The sequence below is a fragment of the Herpailurus yagouaroundi genome, unplaced genomic scaffold (assembly GCF_014898765.1).
Source record: "Herpailurus yagouaroundi ecotype Mexico unplaced genomic scaffold, PumYag 28, whole genome shotgun sequence".
Lineage (NCBI taxonomy): Eukaryota > Metazoa > Chordata > Mammalia > Carnivora > Felidae > Herpailurus > Herpailurus yagouaroundi.
In genome coordinates this window covers 131,250,166-131,271,492 of record NW_024412376.1, presented here as the reverse complement: position 1 = coordinate 131,271,492, position 21,327 = coordinate 131,250,166, and the positions used below count along the sequence as shown (strand labels likewise).

General features: G+C 39.2%; 1 protein-coding gene across 2 annotated transcripts in view; it reads right to left on the bottom strand.

Annotated features, from left to right (window-relative positions):
* KCTD8 (potassium channel tetramerization domain containing 8) overlaps window positions 1-20,959 on the bottom strand; it is a 260,762-nt gene extending 239,803 nt beyond the window's left edge. Inside the window, exons 1-2 of one of the 2 annotated variants that reach the window (XM_040484708.1) lie at window positions 19,835-20,959; window positions 14,221-14,266 (exon numbers count right to left, since the gene is read on the bottom strand). In XM_040484708.1, the coding sequence (XP_040340642.1) occupies window positions 14,250-14,266; window positions 19,835-20,795 (978 nt within the window). In that variant the 5' untranslated portion in view covers window positions 20,796-20,959 and the 3' untranslated portion in view covers window positions 14,221-14,249. Of the gene's footprint in view, window positions 1-14,220; window positions 14,267-19,834 lie in introns of those variants that run through there. The other variant, XM_040484700.1, reaches the window with a different exon arrangement.
* Between the last annotated feature and the right edge of the window lie 368 nt (window positions 20,960-21,327).

Genomic DNA, 21,327 nt, shown 5'->3' with positions numbered 1-21,327 from the left:
AAAGAAAGAAAGAAAGAAAGAAAGAAAGAAAGAAAGAAAGAAAGAAAGAAAAAGAAATAACTGTTTAAAAATCTTTGAGACAATCTTGGAAATACAATTGTAGATTATGCATCAGATTTTGATAAAAATTATTATTTGCCTTGTTACAGTTGAGATTGGAAGAGTGCTTATATAAGAAAGTATCCTTGGGGCTCCTGGGTGGCTCAGTCGGTTAGTGTCCGACTTCGACTCAGGTCATGATCTCACGGTTTGTGAATTCGTGTCCTGCATCAGGCTCTGTGCTGACAGCTCAGAGCCTGGAGCCTACTTTGGATTCTGTGTCTCCCTCTCTCTCTGCCCCTTTCCTGCTCGTGTTCTCTCTCCCACCCTTAAAAATAAATAAACATTAAAAAAAATTTTTAAATAAAGAAAGTATCCTCTTTTTGTTGTTTTAGATACTAAAGTATGTAGATGTGAAATAAAGCGTTGGATTTTCTTTAAAATGCTTTAGCAAAAAAAAAAAAAATCAGAGAGATGAAGTGATAGTTTGATTATTGTTAAATCTAGAATATGAACATAGGGGAGGTTTTTTTTTTTTTTTACTTTCACTTCTGGGTTTTGTTTTCATTATGTTTAAAACGTTCATATTCTAAAAATTTACGTTAAGGAAACGACAGCAACAACAAAATTGAACTACCAAACCGCGGCGTTAGCAGGGGAGGTAACTCTTTCACACAACGGTGACAGCCGTGCTGACAAAGCTGGCACCATCCTCCTAAAACATCATTTGAAATGACTGACTCACAGAGGACACAAAATAAAGAGTCTTCAAAATAAATAAATAAATAAAGAGACTAAAAACGATACGACACAAGATTTTGATTGATCTCACTTCACTCGTGTAACTGACCAAAAGTGCACCACAATTTCGAAGCAATTCCTTTGCCAAAGAAACTGCAAGACTGGCCATCAATAGCCTAGGCTGTTTAACCCTTCAGGCAGCCCTCATTTCTCTGAACCTGCAAAGTTAAGAAGTGGGTCGTGGAGGCTGTGTTGCTGCAAAGAGCGTGTACTACCCAGTGCCTCTTGCAGATGTGGCCACAGAGGACTATTAACAGAAAGAGTGTCAACAGAAAGTTAAGAAAGGGATCATAAGGGACAAGAGGCAAGGGGTTTCGGTTTTTTCTCAGTGGGAGCACCAGGTGCTACCACATAGTCTCAACAAGAAATTTATTCTATGGCCAGTAAAGGGAGTCTCCGCTGTTTGCACAGTGGGGTTTATTATAGACCAGTAATGCTGTGTGCCGACATCCTCCCATTCTTGGAAGAAAAATTCTTACTGAAGTCATCCAAACGTCCCATTTGATACTGTTTATGGATGTACTAAGGGCAAATAACATATATATTAATATGTTAATTCACAGGTGACCATTCCACAAGAAATCACATTCAAATCTCATAAATGTACAGCACATTACCCAAAATGGGGGCAGGGCTAATGAGACTTGGTGTCTCCCCTTGGTGAGAAAGGCTAGTAAAATATTCACATGCATGAAGGGCAATTTCTTCATGCCATGGAAGAGCACATGTTGATGATGCTATTGTTGCGGTTGGAATTTCAATAAGGAAAGAAGGCGGCCATGGAAAGAGATTCTAGTGGCTCCTGTTGACAGGCATACTTGAAATCTTTCCAATAGCTTTCTAGCTTACAGAGACTGGAGAGCTAAAAAGTACTTCTGTCATTAGTCATTAAAGAGATGAAATTTAAAATGACAATGAAATATCACTTTTCATCTATTTTGCAACAATTAGAAAACTGAGTTTGCTAAGTGTTGGCAGGAAATTGGAGAAAAGGGAACTGTCGGGCACTGCTCTCCGAAATGAAGGCTGGTGCCTTCATCTGGAGAATAATCTGAGAGTACTCAATCAAACGCAGTGTATGCATCTTCAGTGAGCTCGTAATTTCCCTCCCAGATGTATACTGCAAAAACTTCTCACACAGGACCATCGTGGACTTGGTCACAGTCAGGCTGAAGGCAATTTGAGTGTAGATCGGTAAAGGAGGTGTTAGTTAGGTACATTTACCCACCAGAAAGTAACTTGCAGCAGTTAGAAATAACCAATTAGTTTTGACGTGCACATGAAAATGAAGAAATCTTTAAACTAAAGTCCTTAATCAGAAATAACATATATGTAAATTAATAATTTAGGAAAATAAAACAGAAAGACACATTTTGCAAGAACACAAAAATATACAGATATACATCAAATACGTTAGAATGTCTACGGGGATAAAGTGGTAGAGACTGAATGGCTTAATTTTTTTAAAGTTTTCAGTTTTAATTCCAGTATACTTACAATTATTTGAATGGTATAAATTTTAAACACAATAATAAAAATAAGAAATAGGCATGCACAGACCAATGTTGGTAATGTACCGTGAAGATTCGTTATTACTGTTTTTTTTTTTAAAGGTATATTTCTAGAGTCTCTTTTCGCTAGAGTTCCATATGTGATTTATGTTGATTGCATAACCAGACACTGTGAACTGAGGCATAAGGAGAGACAGGCAGTTTGCTAATTATCTTATTTTGACTGTTACGGACCTTGGCAGAGGGGGTGGGTCTAGACGCTGAAACTTTATGGCAGCTGCCTAATTCTGAGCTCCCACATCATTGCAAGGCTGCACCATCCTTGATAGCCCTATTCTATGGTGTGCCTGGGAATCATTCCTGGAAGGAAGCTCAGGCTTCCGAAGCAATCTGTGTGCTATCTGTATTATACTTAATAGGAAATTTTTTCTAGCTTAAATTATCGAGTGGAGCCTGCTGTCTGTAACTAACACCTCTACAAAACAGGGGGAGTTTAAAAATCATCGTATTTTTAAACTTTTCCCAGATCTTACAACACAAAGAGTTTGAAAGGAATATATTACTTTGCTAGGGCTGCAGCAGCAAAGTACCATAGACAGGATGGTTAAACGACAAAAATTTATTATCTCACAGTTCAGGAAGCTAGAAGCCCAAGATCAAGGTATTGAAGGGATTGGTTCTCCCTGAAGGCCATGAGAAAGAATCTATTCCATGGGTTCTCTCCTAGTTTCTGATGGCAATCTATAGCACTCCTTGTCTTAGAGATGCATCAGCCCGATTTCCACTTTCTGTGTTCATATGGTATTCTACCAGTGTGCATTCATGCTTATATCTCTATGTCCAAATGTTCTCCTTCTTATGACACCAGTATTATTGGATTAGGGCCCACCCTAATGAACTCATTTTAACTTGATTACCCCTTAAAGATCCTGTTTGAAAATACAATCACATATTCTGAGGTATTGGGGATTAAGGTAGCAACATATCTTTTTGGGGAGACACAATACAACCCATAAAATACTGCATACAATTTAACTATAATTTTAGCCATTATTGCCTGGTGCTTCTACTGAAATTGTAGGGTAAATCTGTTATTGTTTTGTTTTGTTTTGTTTTGTTTTGTTTTGTTTTTTACCAAATACTGAGTATTACCAAGCTTCACAGTATGAACGCTAAGTACCAAATTATAATTATGATAAATATGGCTTGATAGTGGTAGCTATAAAACAGACAGCTTGAAATAACTAAGCTTACAGCCCAAACATGCTAACACAGGAACTAAAAACTAAAGTATTGTAATGGTTCTTATATGCCTGAGAAATACATCAGTCCAGCAGTAGAAATGTAAATAATTATGCCAAGCTACAGAATCTTAGATGCTGGACTTCCCAGCATATTTATCCATGGTTCCACTTACCAGTAACATTAACGACTGTTAAGTTCCGTATCTTCTTGTTATAAAACAAATATGTATCTTTTTACCACTGTCTGTGAATTATGCCATTACAGGTCCACTTAACTGAAATAAAAAGTAGGGGCACCTGGGTAGCTCAGTCAATTAAGTGTCTGATTCTTAGTTTTGGCTTGGGTCATGATCTCACAGATCTGGAGTTTGAGCCCCGGCATCTGGCTCTGCACTGACAGCATGGAGCCTGTTTGGGATTCTCTCTCTCTCTCTCTCTCTCTCTCTCTCTCTCTCTCTCTCTCCCCCTCTCTCTCCTCTACCCCTCCCTGCTCATGCTCTATCTCAAAAATAAATAAACATTTTTTAAAAAGTGGCTAGAAGACATCTTCATTTTAATTTGACTAGATTTTTTTCATAGAAAAGAGGCAACACCTATAAGAAATATGACAAAATCTGGAGTCTAGAAAAGACTTTTCATTTCTTCAAGTGGTAAAATTTCTCAGAAATTGATTCGGGTATAATACAGAAACCAAAAATATTATCACTTTGAAAATATTGAGTTTATTCTAAATAGGCAAGTTCAACAAAACGTCAAGATCAGTAACAGTATTAAATTTTTATAAAACAAGTCATTATTCAACCACAGTTCAGAGGACATTTTTAATTGCCTGCAGTGGCCATGGAGTTATACTTATGCTCCTCCAAAGAATCCTCATGTGTGGACACACACACACACACACACACACACACACACACACTCATGCCTAAACACTTATGATCAAAAATTAGTATGACATATAAAAACCATATGATCATCTGAGTAGTTGCAGAAAAAATTTTTGACAAAATTCAACATCCCATTCATGATAAAAAATCTCAATAAAGTGGGTTTAGAGGGAGCATATCTCAACATAATAAAGGCCACATGTAAAAAACCCACAGCTAAAACCAAACTGAATGGTTGAAAACTGAGAGCCTTTCTTCTAAGATCAGGAAGAAGACAATGATGTCCACTCTCACCACTTTTATTCAATATAGTATTGGAAATCCTAGCCACAGCAACCGGATAAGAAAACGAAATAAAAGGCATCCAAATTAGTAAGGAAGAAGTAAAACTTTCACTATTTGCAGGTGACATGAAATTACACATAGAAAACCCTAAAACCACCAAAAAAACTATACAAACTAATAAATTAATTCAGTAAAGTTACAGGATACAAAATTAATATACAGAAATCTGCTGTATAACTATACACTAATAATGAAGTCACAGAAAGAGAAATTAATAAGACAATTCCATTTACCATTAGACCAAAAAGAATAAAATATCTAGTGATAAATTTAACCAAAGATGTGAAAGACCTATACTCTGAAAACTATAAGACATTGATGAAAAAATCGGAAGATGACACAAATGAAAGGATACACCAGGTTCGTGGATAGAAGAATTATATCATCAAAACATCTATACTATGCAAAGCAATCTATAGATTCAGTGCAATCCCTTTTAAAATATCAATAGCATTTTTCATAGAACTAAAACAAATAATCCTAAAATTTGTATGGAACCACAAAAGACCTTGAATGGCCAAAGCAATGTTGAGAAAGAAGAGCAAAGCTGGAAGCATCACAAAAATCTCAGATTTCAAGATATATTACCAACGTGTAGTAATCAAAACAGTATGCTACTGGCACAAAAATAGGTACATAGATCAATGGAAAAGGACAGAGAGGCCAGAAATGAACCCACACCTATATGGTCAATTAATTTATGATGAAGGAGACGAGAGTATACAATAGAGGAAAGACAGTCTCTTCTACAAATGGTGCTGGGAAAACTGAACAGCCATATGCAAAAGAATGACATTGAATCACTTTCTTACACCATACACAAGAATAAACTCAAGATGGATTAAAGACTTAAATGTGATACCTGACACAGTAAAACTCCTAAAATGAAACATAGGCAGTAATCTCTTGGACATCAGCCTTAGCAACATAGTTATGGGTATGTCTCCCCAGGCAAGGAAAACAAAAGCAAAAAAAAAAAAAAAAAAGTCACAGCACTCCGTCAATAATACTGTAATAGTGATGTAGATCCAATGGTATATAGATGGCAGCTGCACTTGTGGTGAATACAGCATAATTAATGTGCAAACCTGCCAAATCACTCACTTGTACATCTGAACTAATATAACATTGGTGTCAACTATATTCAAAATAAAATATAAAATAAAAATAAACTATGGAGATTACACTAAAATTAAAAAAAAAAATTAAGGAGAGACCATCAACAAAACAAAGAGGCAATCTACTAAATGGGAGAAGGTACTTGCAGATGATATATCCAATAAGGGGTTAATATCCAAAATATATTTAAAAATTATACAACTGAACACCAAGAAAAAGCTGATTAAAAAATGGGCATCAGACCCAAATAGACATTTTTCCAAAGAAGACACAGATGGCCAACAGACACTTCAGATGATGCTCAATGTCAACCATCAGGGAAGTGCAAATCAAAACCACAGACAGATACTACTTCACACCCATTAGAATGGCTAGTACCAACAAGACAGGAAATAACAAGTGCTGGTGAGGATGTCAAGAAAAGGCAAACCTTGTGCACTGTTGGTGGGAATGCAAACTGGTACAGCCACTGTGGAAGACAGTATGAAGGTCCCTCAAAAACTTAAAAATATAAATACCATATGATCCAGTAATTCCACTACTCGATATTTACACAAAGAAAACAAAAGCACTAATTCAGAAAGACTCACATGCCCCTATGTTTATTAGAGCATTATTTACAAAAGCCAAGATATGGAAGCAACCCAAGAGTCCATCAAAAGATGAATGGATAAACAAGACGTGTTATATATACAATAGAATATCTCTCGGTCATAAGAAAGAATGAGATCTTGCCATTTGTAACAACACAGGTGAACCTAGAGGATATTATGCTAAGTAAAATAAGTCAAATGGAGAGAGCCAAACGCTGTATGATTTCACTCACATTTGGAATCTAAAAAACACAAAACAAATGAGCAAACAGACTCTGAAATACAGAGAACAAACTGGTGGTTGCCAGAGGGGAGGCTGGTGGAGGGATGAGCAAAGTAGATCAAGTAGATTAAGAGTTACAAACTTCCAGTTGTAAAACCAAGAAATCACCAAGGTGAAAAGTACAGCAGAGGGAAGATCATCAATAATATTGTAATAACACCATCTGGTGACAAATGGTGGCTACACTTACTGCAGTAAGCACTGAATAATGTATACAATAATCAGGTCAATATGATGTACACCTGAGAGTAATATAACATTGTATGTCAATTATACATCAATATTTTTTTAAATGTTAAGAAAAAGAAAAGAAAACATAGGGGAGAAGCTCATTGACATTGGTCTTGACAATGATATTTTGGATGTGATACCCAAAGTACAAATAACAAAAGGAAAAATAAAGAAATGGAACTACATCAAACTCAACAGCTTCTGCACAGCAAAAAAAAAAAAAAAAAAAAGAAAATGAAAAAACAACCTACAGAATGGGAGAAAATTTTTGCAAACTATATCCTGGAAAAGGATTAATATAAAAAATATGTAAACAACTCAGTCAACGTAACAAGAAAACAAACTATAATTTAAAAGGGGAAAGAACTAAATAGACATTTTTCCAAAGAGGGCATCAAACTGGTCAACAGGCACATGAAAAATGCTCAACATCACTAATCATCAGAAATATGCAAATCAGGGCACCTGGGTTGGTTAAGCATCCCACTCTTGATTTCAGTTCAGGTCATGTTCACACAGTTGGTGAGATTGAGCCTCATGTCAGGGTCTGCACTGACAGTGTCGAGCCTGCTTGGAATTCTCTTTCTCCCTCTCTCTCTGGTCCTCCTCCACTCTCTCTCCCTCTCCCTCAAATAAATAAACATTAAAAAAAAGAAATATGCAAATAAAAACCACAATGAGACATCACCTCACATCTTTTAAATGGCAATCACCAAGAATACAAAAGGTAACAGGTGCTGGCAAGAATGTGGGGAGAAAGGAACCCTTATACGTTGTTGGTATGAACATAAATTGGCCCAACTACTAAGGATAATAATATGTAGGTTTCTCAAGAAATTAAAAATAGATCTGGCATACAATCCAGCAATTCCATTCCTGGGTATATACCCAGAGGAAGTGAAAACAGGATTTTGATGAGATATATGCGAGTCCATGTTTATCACAGCATTATTCACAATAGCCAAGATACGGAAATGCCCAGCAATTGAATAATAAATAAAAAAGATGTGGTACATCCACACAGTATAATATTACTCAGCCATGAGAAAGAATATACTGCTGTTTGTGACAACATGGATGGACCCTTAACATGTTATCCTAAGCAACATAAGTCAAAGACAAGTACTGTATGATATCAGTTACATGTGGAATCTTAACAAGTTAAACCTGTAAAAAATGGAGTAAATTGGTGATTATTGGGGGATTGGTGGGGAGGCACTAAGAGTGATGATGTTTAAGGATACAAACTGAAACCAGTAGTAAATAAGCCGCAGAGATCTAAAGCACAGTATAATGAATACAGACAATAATATTGCACTATAATTATATAATAAGATAAATATTGCTACACAGGAAATCATATTATAATATATAAATGTATCAAAGTAACACATCGCACACCTTAAACTTAAAAAAAAAAAAAAACAAACCAGAAATCACTGGAATTGTATGTATGAATCCTTATCCTGCACCTGCAAAGAGACATCCTACATGCAGCTTTCACCAACCAGAAGAAAAGAGGTCAAAATATGGGAGCCTTACCTCTGAGTGGCTATGAACATCTGCCTTAGATCTCTCTGCTTTCTTCATATACCTGGACTTTCAACAACTAAAAAACTTACATTAAAAATGTGTAGCCTAGTTTCAATAGGAGCTGATGAGTTGAAAGCTAACATAGTTTCCTCAAAATGTGGAAATCTGTATTTAAATCCAATTTCTAGCCTAAAATTTTTGGCCAAGTGCCCAGATTCTGAGCAATGTTTGAGTCCACCTGGCGCTGTGACAATTTGTTCTCTTACACAAAACTGCTGAAAATGAAAGCTAAATGCATTCACAAGAAATATAAATATGGAGTATGAGGTGCTTTGCCTAGGGGCGCCTGGGTGGCTCAGTCATGATCTCCCAGTTCCTGAGTTCTAGCCCCTCATTGGGCTCTGTGCTGACAGCTCAGCGCCTAGAGCCTGCTTCAGATTCTGTATTCTCCTCTCACTCTGCCCCTCCCCTGGTCACGCTCTGTCTCTCTGTCTCTCTCTCAAAAATAAATATTAAAAAATTATTTAAAAAAAGAGGTGCTTTGACTAAATACATCCTACAGTTTGAGACAATAACCAGTGAATACCAGTATTCCTGTTAATTGTGTAAAAATTGACCAGTGACTGGCACTCAACTTAGAAAAGTACATTTTTTTTCCCCTAAGCAATGAAGAACCAACTAGAATAAACTTATTTTGATAATATCTTAACATTGGAGTACCTGGGTGGTTCAGTCGGTTCAGTGTCCCACTCTTGATTTCAGCTCAGGTCATGATCTCATGGTTCATGAGTTCGAGCCCCACATCTGGCTCTGCGCTGTCAATCTCCTGCTTGGGATTCTCTGTTTCCCTCTATCTCTGCCCTTTCCCCACTCAAGTGCGAGAACCCGTGCGCATTCTCTCTATCTCAAAATAAATAAATACACTTAAGAAACAGTATCTTAATGTTGATTTTATGCTTATTAAGTCAATAATTTTTGTAACATTTCACTAATGATGATGGGACCTTTTCAGAGCAATCTCGTAAGTATTGCTACCAATTTCCTCAAAAAGAAAAAGAAATCTGATGCTGAGAATTGATACTGTAGAGAAATGGGAATAGTTATGTGATCTGAAGCCCTGACAACAGGTAACATGTATTGAGCATTTAATTTGTGCCTAATATTCTTCTGTTTTATTTTTTTTAAGTTTTTTATGTTTATTTATCATTGAGAGACAGAGAAAGAGAGAGACAGAGCATGAGCATGGGAGCGACAGACAAGAGGAGACACAGAATCCAAAGCAGGCTCCAGGCTCTGAGCTGTCAGCACAGAGCTAGACACAGGGCTCGAATTGACAAACTGCAAGATCATGACCCGAGCCGAACACTTAACTGGCTGAGCCACCCAGACGCCCCTAAGTGTTTTATGTGGGTTATTTAATTCAATTCTCACAACAAACCTATGAGCATTATTGTTTCCCTCACTTTCCCTTCAGAGGGGAGATTATTTTTCCAAGATCTCAAAGACAGATCCAGAAATTGTCAAGGAATCTCACAAAGAATATTTAACCATTCATAGTGTTCAAGGTTTTCACTTCTCAAGAGTGGAAGATAACAGATTTTGGTATTGTCTACCCCTACATACACTACTACTCTCCCTATTCTCCTTATACCAAAAATTGCAGCTGTATAATTATACCAAATGATGACAAAAAGCAATATATTATGAATTTCATCTATGCTCAAAGTTTGGTTATTATAACTAGTGAAAGAAATAGAAGTAACACAACTGAATGGTTAAATCACTCACTATTCTGGGGAAGAGAAGTCAACACTATATATTTTTAATTTATATTCTTTTGTTATATTTAACTTACTCTCCCCACCCTATGTAAATAGACATTAATACGAGAATGGTTATAGTATGGTAGTACTAATATTCTAAGTTACCTGCTGAACAAGATCAAACTAAATTTGGTGAATAAACACTGAAATAATGAGCATTCTATCCAGTATCATGAAACATGTGCTGTTATTGCCAGAAAAGCTGATTTATTTGTATTAACTACCTTGACACAAGGTTAATAAATATAAGTAAAATTGATATTGCAATACTTATCACAAAATAGTAATATCTGTTAAGTGTCTTTTAAGGTACCTTTTAAAAACTAAGAATAGAAATTGCAATATAGAGTTATCCAGATCCTCACCTTTGCAAATACCTACAGGTATAGCCAGGTAATTCCTGACTTGATATTACACTACGATAGGGTCTGAACACATCTGGAGGTAGCAGCCACATCACATCTAAGATATTTTGAAAGGCAAATACTCAGCAATGTGGTTGCAGATAGATTGCAGCACAGAGCATTTGCCCAACATCCTTCATAGCATTTAAATAGAAATAAATGTGTGTGGGTACGTTTACAATGCTAACAAGCTCATGTATAACATTATTTTAATCTGCCCCCTATTTTTGTTAACATTTTCTTTATTTTCATTCTTCATAAATGCCTGTGTAACCACTTCTCATGTCTTTACCCTGGCCTCTTGCTAATACACTAATACCTAATAACATAATTCACAGTTACATAAGGTTTACTAAGATCAGTATTGAAATGCAAGGTCTCTTTCATTCATATAAGTATGTCTTATCTCATGATGTAGCCTGGCATTTGCTCAATAAGCTCAATTTAAATAGAAGTGATACAAAATCTCAATTCAATAACTACCTTAATGGAACCACCAACATCTCTGGTTCATCCATTGATTTGTACCTTTATTCAAAAAACAAATACTTATTGAGTTCTTAATGTGTACTAGCAATTGCACTGGTTGCTGAGAACACAAAAGCAAGACTTGGTGTCAACTTTCAAGGAGAGGATTCATGCAGAAGATCCAGATGAAAAGAGACTGTTACATGACCTAGCAATCCCACTTCTGGGTGCATAGCCAAAAGAAATGAAAACAAGATCTTGAAGAGCTATCTGCACTCCCCATACTTATTGCAGCACTATTCATACTAGCCAAGATATAGAATCAACCTAAGTGTCCGTCAGTGGATAAATAGAAAGAGAAAGTGTAGTATATATGCAATGGAATATTATTTAGCCTTGAGAAAGAAAGAAATCCTGCCATTTGTGATGGATGCACCTTGAGGGTATTATGCTAAGTGAGCTAAGTCAAACAGAGAAAGACAAATACGTCATGACACCCTTTATACGTGGAATCTGAAAAAAACAAGCAAACAAACCTCATAGAAACAGAACAGAATGGTGGTTACCAAAGGCTGACAGGTGGGGGAAATGGGGAGATGCTGGTCAAAGGGTACAAACTTCCATTATCAGATGATTAAGTTCTGGGAATCTAATGTACAGCATTGTGATTATAGTTAACAACACTGTACTATATGCTTGAAAGTTGTTAAAGCAGACGTTAAATGTTCTCACTGCAAAAAAGGAATGGTAATTCTGTGATATGATAGAGATGCTGGCAAATGCTATAGTGGTAATCATATTGCGATATATAAATGTATCAAATCAATATGTCCAATATGTCGCATACTTTAAACTTACTAAATGTTATATGTCAATTATATCTCAATAAAGTTAGGGGGGGAAATGGAACCTATCAGGAAAGGAAAAAAGAGAGAGGAAGGAAATTACATATTGTAGGACATTCAATAAGGACCCTGTACCTGGAGAAGTACAGAGACTAAACACAAAAGGATTCTATAGCAAGGAGTCACTCAGTGTTTCATGAGTATACCAAAGAATACACTTAAAAAACCAACAGGTTAGGATACAAACTTGTAAATAATATGAGCTCAGCATAAAATATTTCACCTACTTTTGTTTTTGAAGGTGCAAAATACAACTAGCCTTGTAGAATAATTAGATTTCATGAAATACTCCCACACGGAAATGAATGATGGGAAGTTTACAGCTGATAAGCACAAGACATGTGTATTCAAGTCTACAGCTGGAGGTTCACCATTACACTTAGAACTTATAAGGTAGTTAACCTATTGGAATGAGCTTGAAATCCTCTGAATAAAGTTGTTCTCATCTTTAGGCAACTCCTTGCAAAACCTCTGATGGGACAGCCTCTCACTACTAAAACAATGAACTTGATTAGAAAAACCACCAGCACATCTTGCAGGATAGTGGCTGCTAGTAACTGCTGACAGTTCACTCAATACCCTGAAGTTAATTCAAAAGAGGGTTTAGAAATGATACCTGTAAATAAATACGAACTGAAGGGTAATATAAAATGCTACTTTCCAAGAACTTCAAATACACTTGTATATACTATATAAATATACATACAGACAGACACACACACATATATATGTATATACACACACACGCGTGCGCGCGCACACACACACACACACACACACACACACTTCCAAAACATGGCTTCAAAAATACCGAAAGTCAATGCCAGTACCCATCAGGTATTTAATACTGTTTTTAACTTAATTATGCCAAATATGTAACTTAATGGCGTTAAGCAATATTCAGAACCAATAAACTATATAAAATTACCAAAACTTGATTTCAACTAAAATAGCCTCTTCATTATGCCACCTTCTAAGGAAAGAACATATAAAATATGTTCTAATATACAAAGTGAAAATGAATTTTCTATAGAAAAGGAGTATACGACTACCTTAGCACTGTTTAAATTTGTCAGTTTATCAAACCTACAAATACTACTTGTTCTCCCAAAAAAGTGCTAAATTGAGTCAAATGGTTTGTTTTCTTTAATTTGAAAAACATCCATGAATATGGTAGCCTTAGTCAAAAAAATATTAACCTTTTCATCAAGTAAAGACATAAAACATGTAGTTACTGTATTCCTATGGAAATTTAACATAGATTAAGAAATATTTGATTCATTCATATGTAGTTCACACTACCTCTTTTTGCTTGTAGAGCTAAGTTCTAAGTACTGAGTGGACACTGAAATATACTTGTCAAATTTACTGAATGAAACAGGTATAATTTTTAAATGTTTAGGAGGAAGGGCTTCAAAGTAAGACAGAACCATTCAAATTCCATTTCAGCCCCATATAGCTCTATGACCCAGGGATGGTACTTAACCTCTTCAAGTCATAGTTTCCCAACTGAAGTAGTAGGGAACCAATGCCAAGTTCAAGGAACACTGTAATGTGCATAAAACACATCACAAAATTAGATATGTAGTAAATGTTCTTTTCATTATACAATCTGTATTTTGAAAAAAAAATCAAGTTTTTTCTAAGCTTCTAACACCAAGATTAATTTATAATACTTTCTGGAGCAAAGGACATGTATTATACTTTTATTATTTAAGACATCAATAAAAATTTTAATGTCATGCAAAAGTGTTATTAGCTGTATTGAATGTGTCAAAAACAAGGACATCATACAAATCATTTGTATACGACAACCATAACTTTTAAAAAATATGGCTCCCACCAACCTATGAATAGAAAAAAGACTGGAAGAAAATAAATAAAAAATTATTAGCGGTTATGGGGCGCCTGGGTGGCTCAGTCGGTTAAGCGTCCGACTTTGGCTCAGGTCATGATCTTAGGGTCCAAGAGTTCAAGCCCCGCGTCGGGCTCTGTGCTGACAGCTCAGAGCCTGGAGCCTGTTTCAGATTCTGTGTCTCCCTCTCTCTCTGCCCCTCCCCTGTTCACGCTCTGTCTCTCTCTGTCTCAAAAATAAAATAAACGTTAAAAAAATTTTTTTAAAAAATTATTAGTGGTTACTGTTGGTGATTTTTTTTATTTTACTTTTGTAAAATTTTTAAAACTGCATGTATCACTTTCATAATCAAACAAGGGCTACTTTTGAATGAAAAGTTGATCATTTTCACAGTTTCAACTCTTGTCAATTAATAACTCATAATAGTAGAATAGATAATAATTAATGCTTATTTTCATACAGATTATTTCTCTTTTTACAGGGGATTTTTTTTAACTAAGGCACACACACACACTCCTGAACACACACACACACGCATGAACACACACACACTGTGAATTCTGGTATTCTAAGCTACAAAAAAGGACTTTACCTAATAAAACATAATATCAATCAGTCTTTCAGCTTCATAATGTGAATAATAGTTGGTCAACAAGACACTGTAGAGGGTAGCAGGAAAAAATGAAGTCATAACTCTATAAGAAATGATCAAGTTTAGAGACAGTACCATGCCAGACATAAAAGTTCAATGCCCTTAAACAGGAGCCAATGCCATAGCACAGCCTCCAAACCTTTTGCACCCCCCAAATTTTGTCATTTTCTGTCTGCTTTAGCACTCCACCTATTTATATGAAATCAGGACCTTGCTGTTTTAAAAAGTTATCTGTTCCTTTTGCTTATTCTCCACCGACTCAAAAGTCATTCAGTCATGTGGATGCAAAAGAAATTTTCACAATATAATTATGAAAATAACTAGTAAGTCTTTAGAAGGAAAAGAACCAACTTTATAAAAAGTCATGAACAAAATTATTTTCCATACAACAGTGTTTGTAATAAAAGTAGAAACATTATTCTAGGAAAATAATATAAAAATGTAAAGGTATGCTTATAAATAGAATAACCTTTCAATGATATTTCCTAGAAAACGTTTAATACAACAGGCCTGCAAACATAGGACTGAAGAGGTGTTTGAATATTTTCAACTCAACTAGCCACTTCAACCCAACGCAGTAAAATAAATCAGGATACATGAAAGAATAGATATAAAAGCCCATTCAGACAAATCAGAATTCATAGGTCAGTCAGTAATAGCATTAATCCCTAGATCTGGCACTCTCATATGTCAAAACAACAGCAAAAATATACCAAACTTAAAGAATATCAAGTGCATCCTGGAGAAGTGTATACTTTCACACCAAATATTACTCAACCAACACATGGAATACAAAACAGGAAGCACTTTAAGAGAAAAGCAGTATTACCATTCTGTAAACACACTGATTATGAGAAATAAAGGATATATACAATGTTTATTCTAACTATGGGTAGTCTATGTATCGCATTCCATGCCTATAACTATCTATTGTCTATAATACAACATCAACATAAAATGCCTTGTCTTCCAGACATAGCTAAAAGCAGCCACAAGCACACTTAACAGACACCCTCCCTCCCCCCAAAACCCAGAAAGCACAAAAATCACTCTGCTTTCCTTCAAGAAAGGGCAATCTTTAGGGGCACCTGGGTGACTGGTTGGTAATGTGTCCAACACTTGACTTTGGCTCAGGTCATCATCTCACGATTGTGAGATGTGATTGTGAGATGGAGGCCCACATCTGGCTCTGTACTGTCAGTGCGGAGCCTGCTTGGGATTCTCTCTCTCCCCCCCTCTCTCTACCCCTGCCCCACTCGTGTTCTCTCTCTCTTTCTCTCTCTCAAAATAAATAAATAAAATTTAAAAAAGAAAGAATGGAAGGAAGGAAGGAAGGAAGGAAGGAAGGAAGGAAGGAAGGAAGGACGGACGGACAGGGGCACCTGGGTGACTCAGTTGGTTAAGCGTCTGACTTCAGCTCAGGTCATGATCTCGCGGTCCGTGAGTTCGAGCCCTGCATCAGGCTCTGGGCTGACAGTTCAAAGCCTGGAGCCTGCTTCAGGATTCTGTGTCTCCCTCTCTCTCTGCCCCTCCCTCACTCACAGTCTGTCTGTCTGTCTCTCTTTCAGAAATAAATATTATTTTTTTTTAAAAAAAAGGACAATCTTCAGTATTAAAACAGCAATATGGAATACGGTATCACTAGTATAGGTTCCAGAATCTAAAAGACTTGGTAAAATAATGAGTTAATACTGAAAACAGATAAAAGTGTCCATGTAGCCAAATGAAGTTGGTATTAAATGTTTAATAGCCTGTATATAACCTTGAGCATTAGAACCCAATGACGTGGATACAAGCACTTAAGGAGATAATGAATCCAGCTCAGTGTTTGTCAGAAAATATTACCAAACTTTCAAGTCCTAGTAGAAAGCATTAAAACACTTCTTGGCTCTGAATCAGAAAAGGGTTCTGTTGGACTTGATCCAAAAACACTAACTGTACTATGACTGGCAAACATAGGTGACTTGAACTTGGCCTAAAAATCCAAGTTCCGGGAAAGAACTTGCTATTAAATTGGCCATGCCAAACTTTTAAAAGTTTATTATACTATCATTTAATTGCAAAATAATTTTCTAATTAACTTTATAATTAATTCAACCATACTTAACATAAAACAAAATTGCAATGTAATATTTACAAGAATAATAAAGTCTGTATAATATGGCTTATAATTGTAACTGCTGATATTTGTTTGGCTTTTATCACGTGTCAAGCACTGGTCTGAGCACTTTACATGTATTTTCAAATCCTATAAAATTGGTACTATAACAATCCCCATTATACAGGCAGGGGAATGGAGACTTAGAAGAAGTAAATAATTTAACCAAGATCACACATTCGGCAAATGGCAGTGTCTGGGATTACCAGACCATTTGCCACTCTCTTCCCGTCTGTATAGAAACTTAGGGGCAAGTGGGGAGAGGGAGGGAGGAGTTGAAATCCATATTTCAACCTGTAAACAACAATTCTACAGGTTCAGATCATCTTCATACTGCTAATTTCACACATAGCCTGAATTTTTAGAGGTGTTAAAATGACTGACACACTAAAATAAATATTTGTTGAAGAACCTGTGTCAAGGGGGAAATAAAAACTAAAAGACCCGCTTCTGCCACTAAAACATGGTGGACAAAAAGTTCATCCAATGATTTTGTTTTTATGAATAACACTGTTAGTCTTTGTAAACAGAGACTGCTAGACAAAATAATTATACTCTGTATATCTATATCATTACCTAAACTGAAGGAAATGGAGATACAAAAATTGTACAGTGTATTTTCATTGACCAATATTAAAAGAAATCCTGTGCAAAAGAACTTGTGAAAATTAGCTACAATCTATACAAACATAAAGTAAATGCATATACAATATTTCACATGGCAAATTGGCTTGTTTTATATTACATTTGCTTAGTCAGTGACTAGAATACCACTTCAGAAGAACAATATTTAACCTGGGATTGTGTATTCCCCCCCCCCAAGAATAATCAATAAAGAAGCCTGTGCGTTGCTTAGATTTCTAGGACTTTTATGAATGAATCTCAGAGCTCATTAGTTGTATGAGGACTCTGCAAAGAGCTATTCGTAATATGGATATTTTATTTTGTTTAACGCTCCTTGTGGCTCCAGAAATGAAATATCTTCAATGCCAAATATCTCGCAAATTACCTTATTAGTTAAAGTGTATGAGTTTCCAATTGCAATAAACTATTTTAAGGGAATGTTTTCATAATTGAGAGACAACCTATATTCTCTTCATAAAGTAATGGACATGTTCAAGTCCACAACTCTCAGAGAAAAAGGCCAACACTGAAAGATTTCAAAATGCAAGAATCTGAACTACTGAACATGTATGCTCATTTCTTCTCTAATAAAAACCACTAACCCCAAAAGAGTCAAAAGTTCATCTCATCTTCTAAAATGCTTATAAATATATCCACACTGGAATGACAAATGTTTAAGAGCTAAAATGGTAATAAAGGTCCCATTGATAAAGGATAAAATGTAAACAGTGATGCTAAATAATGTTTTAATGACTTTATGTTGAAGAGATCCCAATTTTATACAAGCAATAAAATATTACCTTCCTTTGGGCAGCTTTTCTATAAAACTTTTTGCTGTGTAACAAGTAACACTTTGATATAATTAAGACAATTAGATTGGTATCTACTACTTCAGGGAATTGTCTTTGCTTCTCTGCGAAATGATTTTCACACGAAATCCAGCACCATTAAAAAAGACAATCTAATACTAAGGCCCAGTGTGCTGTGTTTTGTCACCCTATTTCCAAGGTTACTAGAATACACAAAGAGCATGTTCCATTCAAGCTTGCACCTGTGGGGGAGGGAGGGCGGTGGAATAAATATGCTTTCCACTTCTCTAATCAAAATAAGGTACAAGAAATTGTCTAGTTCCCAGTGAGTGAATTACAAAAAAAAAAAAAAAAAAAAAAGATAAAATTAAAGCTGGTCTAGTTCTACCATAGGCTGTCAATGATACTCTTCCTTAACTCTACAGGCAAGTTTTAAAGCTTCTTGTGTCTTGCCAAAGAAAAAACAAACGTCTGCCAAATGATGTTCCTGCTGCCATCCCAGCTGGCTTTTGCTGTGTCCAAATAGCTCTCTGGTTGTGGCCCTCACTTTATAAGCGTCACTGATGACTGTGCCGGTCCCATCCCCCCCGCAGCCCCAGTGATACTTGGTGCAGTCCTTGAACTTGATCCACAGAGCCCCCTCCCGAAGCGCACTGCAAAAAGCACCACGTGAAATCCTTTCCAAATCCTCGCCCCCATTCTCTCATTTCAGAAAACCACTGCATTTTATTCCCCCTGGGAAAGTGGACTCAATCCTCCTTTCGCACGTGAGGTGCCCAGAAAGGAAACACAATCACATACACATACACGCATACCCACACACAACGCACGCACGCACCAAGTCCCTTCCTAAGCTCCAACCCTGACAGCAGCAGACATCCAAACTCTAGTTCCTTCCACCAGCCGCTGTTGGAAACCAGCAGTTACTGACAACTGGCAGGGGAAATCTGAGGTTTCTATGAGTGGATGGACTCCTCTTTCCCACCAGCTGCCCTGGACCCCTGAGGAGCCCGGTAGGCGCAGTCGCCACTGCTCGCGTTGCCCCCTTCCAAAAACACCGTAATTGTACGCTCCTGCTCCAGAAAGGCACCAACTGTATGTGATCCTGGCGGTGCGCGGTAATGCCTCGATGCTAAACTGCCCTCTGGAGGGACCCCGCTGAGACCCACATAAGTTAACCCCCAGGAATTCCGCGGAAGCAGAGAGAGGGGTGAGGACTCGGGCACACAGCTTTGTGCTGCGTGTCTTCTTCCCGCCCTCCGCAGAAGAGCGCCCAGCTCCTCCGGGAGCAGGGCAAGGGGAGAGGGCGCCATCACTAAAGTTAAGAAAAAGGAATGCTTGGGTACTGCGTGTTCCGGAGTTGGTGGAGACGGGACTCAAAAGAGACGAACCCGTAAGTTGTGCCTTACAAGGGAAAGCCCTTCGCACTTACTAGCTAACCAGCCCCCGCCGGGGACACCTGCCCGGTCCGGGTTCCAGCCCGGCTCAAACGCTCCGCGGGTCGACGAAGGGGCGGGGAGAAGTAGGAAACGCGGACACTGGGAACTTACGGAAGAAGATGTACTCAGTGTAGCTGCTCCAGATCTTGTCGTCGCGGTACTGGTTGACGAAGGCGGCGGTGCCCGAGGAGTTACACGCCACCATGTGGAAGCCAGCCTCGGACAGGCGATCGAACGCCTGCTCCAAGTAGGTGAACTTGAGGTAGAAGCGGGACGTGTACTTCTCGGGCGGCCGGTCTGGGTCCCGGCTCTCGTTGAGCGTGTCCCCGAAGACCTCCTTGGCCAGCGCGATGCGCCCGCACACCATGATGCGCGCCACACGCCGGAACTTGGCGTCCGCCTGGTTGTCGCGCACCGTGGTGTAGGAGCCGCGGTAGCCGAGCGTGAGGAAGCCCGAGCGCTTGTCCGGCGCGGCGCCGCCGCCGCCGCCGCCGTGCGCTCCTGGGCCCGAGGGCGCGGCTGCCGCTGCCCCACGCAGCAACAGCGCGTCGCTGCTGCCCTGGGAGACGTTGTCCTCCAGGTCGCTCTGGCAGCCCTCGTCGTTGAGTGAGTTCTGCTTGGTGACCTTGGGCGACAGCAGCTTGACCAGGTCGGTGAGCTGGAAGTACTCGGCCTCGCGCAGGAGCCGCTCCTTCTCGGGAAAGTGCTCCGGCAGCGCGAGCTGCTTGTCCCGCAGATAATCCAGCACGTACCTGAAGAGGAAGCCGTCCCGGTCGATGAAGAAGCGCGCCCGGCTGTCTCTGGGCAGCTCTCCCCGGCGTCGGGCGCCGCCCCGGGGGCTGGAGGGCGAGAACATACTGGCCAGAGTGCTGTCCGGGACGCTGAGCAGCGTCGAGTGCTTGGTCACATAGACCTGACCTCCCACGTTCAGCTCCACCACCTCGGGGAAGGGAGAGGGCACGCAGGGCCCCGGGGCGGCGGCTGCAGACGCGCCCGGCGAGCTGGACGAGGAGACCATCTCGCTAATGGGCAGGATGGTGCTGCCGCCGCTGCCCGTGTCCTTCAACGCCATGGTCCCCCCGCCGCCGGCCAAGTGACACGGGAGAGCAGCACTTTCTCCTTCCCGAAGCCCGCGCCTTGCACCCCCGGCAGCCCTCGGCCTCGGCGTGCGCCTGGTGCGCCCTCGGGCCGGGCGGCACGTTCCTTCGGCCGGGGCGTCCCCGTTCAGGGCTCGGGGCAGCGGCGGCGGCGGCGGCGCCCAGGATCCATCGGGGGAGCGAAGCGCGCGGGAGAGGAGCTCCGGGGCGCCGCGGCGGCGGTGGAGGCGCGAGGAGGAGCGGATGCTCCTTTGGGGTGACGGCGGGGAAGTGTGAGGGAGACTTGCGAGAGGCTCTTAGGCTGCCGCTCGGCTCCTCGCGGGGAGGGCTGGAGGAGGGGCCGGAGCAAAGAAAACTCGCCGCCCTAGCAGCTTGCGAGCGCGCAGCGAGCCCCGGGCGCGGATGGTGGCGCTAACTACTCCTCGCAGCCCGGGGAGGCGGCGCTGACGTCAAGCTCCGGACTGGGACCCGAGCCACAGCTGTCATTTAAAGAGATAGGCGCCAGCC